Below are 11,495 nucleotides of genomic sequence, written 5' to 3'. Positions count from 1 at the left end.
ACTGTAGAAAGTTAAAGTGATACAAGACAAAAGAAAGATGAATAATAATAAGAAACTCAAAAGGAAATAGCTTTGACAGCAGTCATAGGTTGTAGAGCCCAAGGGACTGTTATGATCATCTCTGATTTTCTGCACAAAGAACATAGTTTTCACACACTAAAAATCTCTATCAAGCCCAATGAATTGTAGCTTAAGTACACCATATTTTTCAGCAAGACATTGAAAGAACTAAACTTATGAGGAAGCCGTACATCACCTACTCAATGATGCTTATTTTCACTCTTTAGATAGTATTTCCCCTTTACTTGCTCTAGGATTAATTTCCAGCCATTAAATCATGTTATGCCTCTGCTATGTTCTTTAGTAGTGGCTGCCATTATCATTATTTGCAGCTATTTGTTTTTGCCACCTACAAATACACAGCAGCAGTGATTTTGAATTTTTAGAGTCAGAATATTGGCTAGCATTATCTGGGAACTGGTACAAACAGAAGGGTACGACTTATGAATTAATATAAATCATGGGCAACAAAGATGGTATAGGATCAGTTTGATAGTAATAACATTAATAATTAAGGTATTATTAATGTAGGAACAAGAATACAGTATGTTGTGAACTATGAATGTAAACTTTTTGTCATGCAATACTTACTTGCTATCAGTGAAATTCTTGGCTTTTGTTTTTAAAGGTGTGTTTTAAAAAAAAGGACAAAAGGTTTGTCTGGCAGAAACCTATCTGTCACTTGGCTACATTACTTACTTAGTTTAATACAAGATATGACTATCTCTCCTTGAGCAAATCTTTCTTCTCACAGAAAAAAACAAAAAAGGAAAAAAACACCAACAAAAAAGAGAGAAAACAGAGGTTTTCAAGCTTCATTAGTATTTCAATGTTGTTCCTGTTCTGCAGCCTATGGCTAACTTTCAGAGTTAAGAGAGATTTTTGGAAAATGATGCATGGCATATTTATTTCCTCTGGCTACGTGCGAAATCTTATTTTAATGATCATGCATACTAGAATTATTACCACTGTACTTCAGGATTTCAGTAGAAGAGATTAATCCTTTGAGCTCTTTCTGTTTAAAATGGCTTTAACTTCTGAGGAGCTGCCTGTGATTGCCTTATCATTTTCTCTTCAAAACTCAGGGACTCTTTGGTGGGTTTATGTCAGCATTCTTAGTTCATTTCTTGCACAAAGATTGCCAGTCCTGAAACAAGTGTCAAGACCATTCAAGTGAAATTGTAAATTTTAATTTCAAGGTTTAGAAGCTAAGCTATTCTTTATTACTTTACAACATGATGCTACATACTGTGTTATACAAGAAAGTGACAGGAATAGCAAAATACAACATTCTCACTTTTTAGTCTAAGGTTTCCCCCCCCCGAGCTGAAAAACTTGTATTATTTCTACCTCTTTCTCAAAAGTAACAAGGTCTAAAAATAATAAAACTACACAGGCTTTGACTTTTTCCCCCAGTTCCACGAACAGTCTTAAGTGTGCAAAAACATTTGTCATCTTCAGCTAATAAGTACTTTGTAAATCCAATTCATCAACAGAGTATATCTCTTGGATAAGGAGCAGCAATACTTTAAAGACAATGTAAAAGAGATTTTGTTACCTTTATCCTATCTTTTCAGCCAGATATCTAGAGTCATTCTCATTTTCTTTGCAATATAATTTTGCTTATGTCTCTCTTTCACCATGCTCTCATCCTCTCTGTTGTTAAATCATAAGTCTTCCCAACACTCTCATTAGTAAAATGGGCGTCTCTGCCAACAGCATTGCTGTGGGAGCACTCAGCAACTCTTTTCTACCGGAAGTCATAGTGGTAGGATCCTATTAGTAGAACTCCAACTGCAATAACTTCATTATATTCATCACTGTATTTGCTCTCATCCAAACAGGAGCATACACAAACCACAAAACCAGCAATAAAATGGCAAGTAATAAAGAACGGTTAATGAGACCTGATATAGACATGCCTCTAAAGCAGCAAATTCTATTCCTCTTTACGAAAAAGAAAAACTGACTTTGCTACAGCTCACTTGGCTTGAATAATAAGTGTATTATACTGAAGATACTGTTGGAAATTATATCTATGCAACAGACTGCAAGGCCAACTGTGAATTTATATTCTACCTTGTATTTGTCATTCACCTTACATTACCTGAACCCACTCTACCACTAATAAATTTTTGCAGATACTGTATTATTAGGATTTCAAGACTGAAAATACGTGGAACTCTAAAAATGAAGAGTAGGTGGCTATTTTCAGTTTAATTTTACATTTCAACTGCTGTGCAGAGCAACTCAGCAATTGATTAAAAAGCAAACAGTGAAATTTAATTACCTTCTAATATATATTTGGATCAAAGAGAAATTAATTGAGAGAGAAATGGGGTTGAATAGCAAGGTAAAGGCTTTGCTATCCTCAAGAAACTAATCCTTCACATGGACACAAATGACATGAAAAAGGCACTAACAGTGGCTTTAAGGCATGAAAAGATAAGTCAGTGGTAGACTTTAATTAGATGTAGATATCCAAGGAGAAACCAGAAAATGAATTTTTAAGTGCACTGGTGATGGAGCTGGATGGTCAAAGACAGGACTAGATTAAAAAAAAACCAACAGAACAACCACTGAACCCTCTAGCAGTCATGAATATTGCCAGAGACCAAAGGTATGCTCTCAAGATAAACTGCAGATGCCAAGAAAGGCTGAGTGTTGCAGTCGTTCAGCCTAGAGAAGACTCCAAGGAGACATTGTTTCAGCTTTTTAATACTTACGAGGCAGTCTGTAAGATGGCAGCAGTATTTTTGGCAGGTCCTGTTTTGACAAGACAAGGTGTAATGTTTTTAAACTAACAGATGGGGGTATTCAGAGTAGATATATAGAACAAATTTTTTTACCATTGAGGGTGGTGAAACACTAGAACTGGTTGCCTGGAGAGATGGTAGAAGCCTCATCTCCAGAATAGTCAAGGTTGGGTTGGATGGCACTCTTGACACAGCTTGATGCATTCGAACACCTGAGAACATCTGAAGATAGTCCATCAACATTTTTGTAGTATCACATCTCCATTCCTATTACATACATGAGAGGAGTTAAATATTCACTTCAGACTTTTTTTGACCAAAAAATGGAAGAGGCCAAGGACATGACTGGTGCCAATGGCTGGGAAAAGCAGTATGGGTTGCTTTTCCCATGGGGAAAGGCAAACCCATTTGTGGGATTGTCATTGCCTGAGGACCTGAATGTACTTGGTAGGAAATGAGAAAGGATGGGGGAACATGGTACGTGCCTTAAGGAGATTTAACACTTGAGGGAAAATAACTTGGAAGGTGAAGTGTGTGTTGCAGGAAGCGATGCGGTAAGAGGGACCCAGAGTGATGGAGTCATGAAAGAAACAGGAGTGCAACAGTGTGTTGGTACCCAACAATAGAATAACTGGCTTCTCCTGTCCTGAATAGTCCCAAGTAACATCTGGAGGAATGGAAGAACATATTTCCATTAAGGGACTGGGATACTGATCAAAGTGTATACACCTGTGTGTTAGGTATTGGGATGGTTAACTATGTAGCTTGAGTGTAAGCAAGAAGGGATTTAAGTATGAAAATCAAATTAGATGGTAAAACGTGTTGAACTGTGTGGTACTTGAGCATGATGCAAATGGTAGGGAATAAGGGGTGGAAATTGTATTAGGTTTGCCTGAGCTGGAATTAATTCTCAGAGCCTCTTTCTAGTGCTGTGTTTTGCAGTCCTGTAGCTGGGTGTTGACACACCGGTGTTTTGGCTACTGCTGAACGGTGCTTTTCCAACATTTCCCCACCCCAAGAGTATGCTGAGGGGTGGGCAAGATGTTGGGAGGGGACACAGCTGGGCCAGCTGACTCAAGCTGCCATATCATGTCAGCTCAGATATAAGAACTAAGTGAAAGAAGGAAGTGTGGGGGGGATATTCTTCCATGGCTTCTGTCCTCCAGAGAGATCACTATGCATGTTAAGAGCCCTGCTTGCCGGGAGCGACCGACCACCATGCTGATGGGAGGCAGAGTAACATCTGTTTTAGCTCTTGCTTCCATGCACTGCCTTTTGCTTGTGCTTATTATTATTAAATTGCTTCTACCTTATTACTGCCTTTTGTTGTATTTTTTACCTCTCCCCTGTCCATCAAAGAAGGGGAGCAACACAGTGGCTTTGGTGGGCATTGCCCCCCAGTCAGGGCCAAACCACCACACATGGACAAATCTTGGTTTGCACTTTAATTAAGAAAACAAAAGGGCGGGGGGGGGGGGGGGGGGGGGGGGGGGGGGAAGCCGCTTATAGATTCAGAAGAAAAACTTCATGCAGTCATCCATACAGTAATCTTTTACATTCTGCCCTATTTCATGTCATTTTTAATATAAAGAAATCAAAGTAGAGAGTTTTTCTTTCTTATGACTTTGGAAAAAAAGTGGCTGTGTCTGTTCTGAAGATCTAGCTGCTCAATGATTTTAGAGAAATGGTACTGTCTAGTTCCTCATGAAGCTACAATACTAAGCAGATCTGGCTCCTCTAAAGCTCCCCCAGTAACTTAAGATCTTTTAGCTTCAGGAAAGATCAACTAATGCGCCAATGATTTTGCTTGTCATTTTGTTCTGATAGCAAGTTAAATGTGAAGTTCAGAAAGGGGTTTGAACTTTATTACTTCAAGAAATTTTTATCAGCAATGAACAGAACTATCATGGCTCACAGCCAAATATACAGATATTTAATTTTCCGTATTTGAGGATTCTTATTAGTCAGAGGGCCAGATTTTCCAAGCAACCAAAGGACTTCTGGGCCTGAAGGCACCCAGTAAACCTCTATACGGACATCAAGCCTATCTTTATGAGCTCCTGGCAAGTCTTGGCCCTTTGTTTGGGGTCTCTCAGGAACTTGTATTTGTGGGGAGTACTCCTACCTGCCACAATCCACCCCATGACCACAGTCGCAAGTCGACTGGCCTTCTTGGGAGTGAAGTCTCAACGAGGTGTTCCTTGTAGATCATAATTCCCAATATTGAACACATAAACAATTTTGACAGGTATCTTCACTGCTCATCCAATACACTTCATAAACTGTTACAATTATAACCACCATAATCCCAAACACCAATAATATAACCAAAACTTTCTACAACCAATTAATTCCTGCTACAGCTCTGAGTCTTTTGCCACTGTTTTGTTGGTGTGGTCCTGAAGTTGTGCATGTTCAGGATGTATAAGCAATACCAATGACAACTGTCCCAATCTGAACCCCGTGATGCAAGTTCATCGCTCTTCGGGGCAAGTTGTTACTTTCTAAGGTTCTGGCTGCATCGCTGACAGTGAAACATCCAGGTGGTTTCCTCAATCATTGTCCTGTAAGAGAACACAGAGCTGAGAAGCCGCGGACTATCCACTGAGCACTAAAACGGGCTTCGCAGGCATGGAAGCCTCAGGATTTTGCCAGCGTCATGGGCATACTGCCAGTGGAAGGTAACTTCGCTGCCTCTTTACCCAACCCACGTCGCCCCTTCTCCTCCCCAGTCACCCCCCCCCCCCCGCCAAGCAGCAGAGGTGAGAAGAGGACAGACTAAGCGAGGCAAGACTTAACGCTTCCTGACAACGCTGCTTCCACAACAGGGAAAGCACACCGAGGCGCCACCGCAGCACACTCTGCTGCGAGGTCCCTCCCCACCCATCGCCCAACTCTCCTTTTCTGCGATTGGCCCAACCTGAGCCACTCGGCAGTACTCTCACTTCTGATTCGCTGAAACTTCCGGCCGCACTGGGGGGCAAATAAGGAGAGGGGTTGTTTCCTGGTCCCAACATGGCAGCGCTCAGTCCCTTTCCTACGGAAGGAAATGGGGGAGAGTGAAGCCTGAGTTAGCGGGCTGGGGCCACAAGTTGCGTGGAGAGGGGATGAGGTGACGGTTGCCATGGCGAGCGACGGAGGCAGGAAGCAGTTCTGGAAGCGGAGCGGCGCGAAGGTGCCGGGCAGGTGAGAGGGGCCGTTGAGAGCACGGGCCTGTGGGCAGAGTCTTCCCTCAGCGGCCGCGGGCCCGTCCCGCCGGTAGCTGGACTACAAGCCGATGGGACGTACCTCTAGCCTGGAGGGGCCGGGACGCGGGGAGCGATTTTGCCCAGCCCCCCGCCGCCGCGCGGCTTATCCTGTTTCGTTCTCTTCCCAATGGGGTATTGCTTGTACCAGGGAGGCTTGTGTAAGCTTCATCCATTCCTTGGCTCTCTCAGGAGCTCAGTGGTCGGAGAGTTTAGATGCTGGGCATGTCCAGTTCTCTGGTCGAATATCGCTGGTGGTCTCGGTGAATGTCAGATATACTTGCATCATAGAAGTTATTAAATAGCCATCTGAACGAGCATTGTCAGCTTGATGTTATGATCGAAAGGCTAATATGTTCTTGAGGGTGTGTTCCCTGGAAAATCTTGAATGTGAAAGTGTGTTTGTAGCTCTTAACAAGTTAGAATGTTTTGTGACTTGCTAAAAAGTATGATATATTGAAACACTAGGCGAGAACCTTGTAGGAAGTTATAGGCATGTAGGCATATTTTAGTTTCTGCCTGATATTTCAAAATATCATCAGTTCCTCAACTGTCTTCCTAAAGTGTGAACAGCAGACCCAGTGGTTCCCCAAAAGTCACATTAACTCTTCTGAGCACTACATAAGGCTGGGAACACATGTTCAGTTGATTATGTAAGAGTTACATTCTCTGTTCCCATTCATAAACTGTTCTCACAGTAGAGTAATTCAGTTTCCTACGTTCTTTTAGTAAGGCTGATGCATATTGTTATATTGTTTATATTTGCAGCATGGAGAGGATTACTGTTGCCTTATATTTGAGTGGGTTCCCATCACATTTGTTTGTAGAGTGTCTGAAGGAAGAGTTCAATTCTGTCTGCCAAAAGGGAAAGCGACCCCTGTCCTTCACTCGATTGTAGAACAGGAGAGTACAGAGACTTGACTGTGGCGCAGTATACAGTTGTGTGGAAAGACTGGTTGTGGACTGATTTGTGTGCAATTGTGTGAAAATCTGTAGAGTTGATTAACCACCACTCCAAACCATCACTAGGACTAATTTTGCTACTGTTACTACTGTCCCTGTAGTGTAGGTCTAAGTATCTCTTAAAATTTATGATTGCAGTCTCTGGCTTGTTTCTGCTGCAAGCTTAATAAGATCAGATTTACTTATGTTTATGGTCTGGAGATTGGTTTTGATTTGTCAGGAGGGCATGCTTGTGTCTTTTTACGAGGTTTTTAGTACAGGTTTAGGTAAATAGTAATGTTGCCTATGATTTGCTGCTCTTACAATCTCAGAGTTTTGTGGTAGTAATTTCATTATGAAGCCATGTGTAAATTTTGATATCTTCTGTGGAGTCATTTCACTTATAAAATGATTTTACAGCTGAAAACTGGAAGGAAATGAACCTCTATTATGTAAAGAGCTTTATTTACACAACAACATAGTGTTTTGTTGTGAGGAAAGAAATCTGTCTTTAGAAGCTTACTTATTGCAAAGTATGGCTTTCATTATTTGACATGCCATCTTTTGCACATTCCTTTAAATTTATCAGTCTTAAAGTAATGGTTAAGAATGGACTAGTTGGAATTTGTGTGCCAAGGGTGCATACAAGATTAAATCTTTACAGTAATTTCTTTGATTTTTTTTTTTTTTTTGCAAGAGAATTGAAGAAATTGTAAATCAGGAAAAGGAAATGATTAAAAGCAGCATAGATTTTTATTGTGGAGTTAACTTTTTTGCCTATTTTAATTCTTGGTCAGACAAAAGTAAGTTAGCCTAGGCCTTAAAAAGAAAGAGCTCCTACCAAAATACAATTTTTTATTAAATTACATTTTAGTATGTACTTCAATTTGATCTTCAATAAGTTTTACTGGTATGTAGAGTTCTTTGAAATGAAAAAAGTGTTGGAATGTTTCAGTTCTGTTTATTATTGACTATTTATTCGATAGACAGAAAACTCACAAATGTTCAGGTAACTCTCTTTCTTTTCCTTTAGTATTCAACATGTCTATGGAGCTCAGCATCCACCTTTTGATCCATTATTACATGGAATGTAAGTTAACTTAATATTTAAATATTCCAGGGTATTTGATTAATCTTCCTTTTTCAGATTTTGTCACTCTTGACTTCTCTGCTCCAACTTCTCTTTTCTTATGACTTTCTGATGTTTACCATGTTGGGAGCAGCTAATCAGCTATTGAGTTCTTAATAAACATAGATTGCCAATTTTTATTAACCGTACAGTGCTGTGTAAGTTGGAAATTGTATTGTAAATGCTAATCTTAATTGAGCAAATGAAGCTTAAAAATGTATAAGTTGCTTTCTTGCATGCTTCTTTATGCTTTATTTGTCTGTAAGAGAAAAGAGATTGTGGTGTATGTCACTTTGAGGCAAGGGTGGGGATTTTGCTTGTGAGTTGAAATTTTAGAAGGCAGATTATTGTCATGGAAGGTGGTATCCTTTCTAATGGATTTTTCTTAAGGGCTAGGTTGAAATGACAGAAGTAGTAAACATATCCCAGTTAATGTTCAGATTGTAAAGTTTTAGGTATTTGGAGTGTGTGACCTTGAAGACTGAACAAAAAGCAATGGGATTAATTGGCATGAAATGTGGAGTTCCAAAGAGACCCAGTAACACAAACTAGAAGATTATTGCTTGAAATGATGCAGAAGAGGAGACACTCCTTGCTGTTTTAGACAATGACAACTTGGGTGAATGTGTTGGTGTAGCAATACCTGTTAGGAAGGATATTCCCTGTAGCATAACGAAAGCATTACTGACATTGTATGAAGACTATAGGAGAAGTTTTTCCTCTTTCCAATTCTTGCTGCCTTTTCTTAACAGAAGAATAAATAAAAAATAAACTAGCAGAGGTGGAAAGACGGATGGTCAGAAACAGCAATTAAGTTAATGGCATTAATTCCTTGGTTTTTTTTTTTTTTAGATCAAACTCATACACTCTCTCAACTTTATGCATTACTTAGCTGAAATATGAAGGGAGATGTGATTGTGTTGCTGTAAGTGAGAATAAGTGCCAAGCTAGCAGGGAATACTTGGTTTGTCTCTGTCATACTGTGCACTGATGGAGTGACAAAATGCAGGAGATATCAGCGTACATGTAACTAACTAGAGGAGGGAGCAAAGTTCTGAACTGTGTGTGTACTGGAGTGTTTGAATGGGAAGGAGAGACAGGTTTAATGAGTTTTGAAATGAGACTTGATTAGTTTATGACAGTGATTGTATTATGTGATTGCTTATGACGACTTAGGAGTAGACCTTGATGGCTTGATTACTACTTCTGTGCTGTTATGCAGTAATTGCTCTGAAAGGCCTGAAATCTGTATTGAAGCTCATGAAGGAAGAGAAATGAAATGTGTCCTGTCTGTACTTACTTGCCTTTGTTCTTGGACTTATTCAGCTGTATGTTGTCATGAATAGATACAGCTGTAACATGACTGGAGGGAGATAATGTTTGCTACCTAGATTGTTAAGCATGAACTTTTGGCTTTTTACCCTATCCACAGTGTTTTGCTTCCTCTATTACCAGTTCTCTAAATATTGTTTATTTATTTTTGAACAGCTTGATAAAACCAGGTTCAAAGCCACCTAGTACTCCAGTGAAACTAAAGAAAGTTAGCACTTTCCAAGAATTTGAAAGTAACACAAGTGATGCTTGGGATCTTGGGGATGATGATGATGAACTCTTAGCAATAGCTGCTGAAAACTTAAATACGGAAGTGGTCATGGAAACCGCTCACAAAGTAATTCAGAATCACAGCAAGCTACAAGAACAGCATAAGTTTCAGGAAGAACATCTAGAGGAAGAAAAACAAGCAGAATCTGCAGAGCTGATGTCGATTGTTTGTGGTGATAATAGGCTTGTTAAATCAGTCAGTGAAGGTCATACAAGAAGTTCATCAGGTATGTTAAAAAATGAAAAAAATGAGAAAGGTAGTGAAAATCAAATGTGGAGAGCTCTAGTATTTGCCCTTTAATGCATTAACTCCTTCTCTACCTTTCCTTAATACTCCAGGAAAATATTAGTAAAATATAGATTTGAGGGAGATGCCATATGCCATTCTAAAACTGTAGTGTGTGTGAAAAATACATGGGTGAAAGAAGAATGATTAAACTCTTGTTTTCAGTTTTGGAAGTTCAGTTATTGAATATATTTTAAGTTAGCTACACCTAGATTGTAGATAATTAATAGTATTCCTACTATTTTGAAAAATTGTTATTAAAATGCTACTGTATAAAACATATTGAAAAAGTGTAGAAAACCATGCATGTGGACTTGGAAATTCACCTGAGGTTGTCTGCTCTGTATTTTATATATAAACATTGAAGCAACCAATTGCAATGATCAGTGATTTCCTTTTTTTTGTTGTTTTGTTTTGTTATTATTATTTTGCATGGTGAGGAGATAGAAACAGCTTTCACTGGCACAGAGATTTTTAAAGTCCAGTAGCCTTGCTGCTAGTATGAGCTGTAATTGATCCATTTTAATTGTGGAATAGTGTTTAGAAGAATGCTCCATCTGCTAAATCCAAGTAGTTTGAAGTCTGAGATTGTGCTAGAGTTTAAATTTCTCTAAAATATAATTCCATTTAAATTTACAATTTAATTTCAAGTTATTAGTATCCTTCTAAATAGCTGAGGCTAACTTATGCTTCTTCTTACCTTCAGATAATGGTAGTGAAAATTCTTCCATGCAGAGATCACAGTCCCTTCCACAAACTTCCACATCTCCCTTGGTGAGTGGAATGTCAGAATATAATACCTCAGCTACTACTGCATTAAATGAAAGAGATGCATTCCGATTAGACAAATTTAAACAGCTACTTGCTGGCCCCAATACAGATCTTGGTGAGTATTTGATATGGGAGCTATGAATTACATCTAAACTGTCCTTTAACTATAAATTTACCTGTTTGATGTACTGTTCTGCTTGATGATTTGGTTAGGATCTAATCCTCAAAACATTTATTGTTAATCTTGCAAAAGATAGAACAAAATTAAGTCCTTGTAATATTCATGCTTGTAATATGCAATTTGTGTATGTCATACTATGTAGGGTGTTAGATGGCTTCTTGTTATTTTCTTTTTCATGTTATTTCTTCCTACTGGACTAATCTCTGGAGAAAAAGCAAAGTATACTAAGATGTGTTCAGTGTGAATGTCTGTAATGGGGTAGCATGCACTGTAAGAATGATTCTCATGCCTAGAAATATGAATGTAAAAAATGATGAGATGTGGAAGTATTAGTGCTTGTCTATTCAGCAAGCATTCTTCAGTTCATAGACTGATGTAGTAGTTCTGAGTCTCATCTGTGACTGCTGACAAATTAATGTGAAAACAAAGATGTTGTTCGATAACTTGGTTGTTCCCTTTGTGCACTGGATTTTAACTGATGAACAGTAAATACAAGCACTGAGAAGGTATCAAAGAATCAAAT

At 38.9% G+C, this 11,495-nt stretch overlaps 1 protein-coding gene across 2 annotated transcripts in view; it reads left to right on the top strand.

The window, feature by feature from the left end:
- Positions 1–5,807: 5,807 nt before the first annotated feature.
- The window catches only part of TBC1D22A (TBC1 domain family member 22A), a 166,539-nt gene continuing 160,851 nt past the window's right edge, over positions 5,808–11,495 (top strand). For both annotated transcript variants that reach the window (XM_054178620.1, XM_009910194.2), the window contains exons 1-4: positions 5,808–6,002; positions 8,037–8,093; positions 9,621–9,961; positions 10,727–10,906. In XM_054178620.1, the coding sequence (XP_054034595.1) occupies positions 5,941–6,002; positions 8,037–8,093; positions 9,621–9,961; positions 10,727–10,906 (640 nt within the window). In that variant the 5' untranslated portion in view covers positions 5,808–5,940. The remainder of the gene's footprint in view (positions 6,003–8,036; positions 8,094–9,620; positions 9,962–10,726; positions 10,907–11,495) is intronic.

This window comes from Dryobates pubescens, chromosome Z (genome assembly GCF_014839835.1).
Source record: "Dryobates pubescens isolate bDryPub1 chromosome Z, bDryPub1.pri, whole genome shotgun sequence".
NCBI classification, from domain to species: domain Eukaryota; kingdom Metazoa; phylum Chordata; class Aves; order Piciformes; family Picidae; genus Dryobates; species Dryobates pubescens.
Note: the sequence above shows the minus strand (reverse complement) of the source record. Positions and strands in the feature narration are given on the sequence as shown.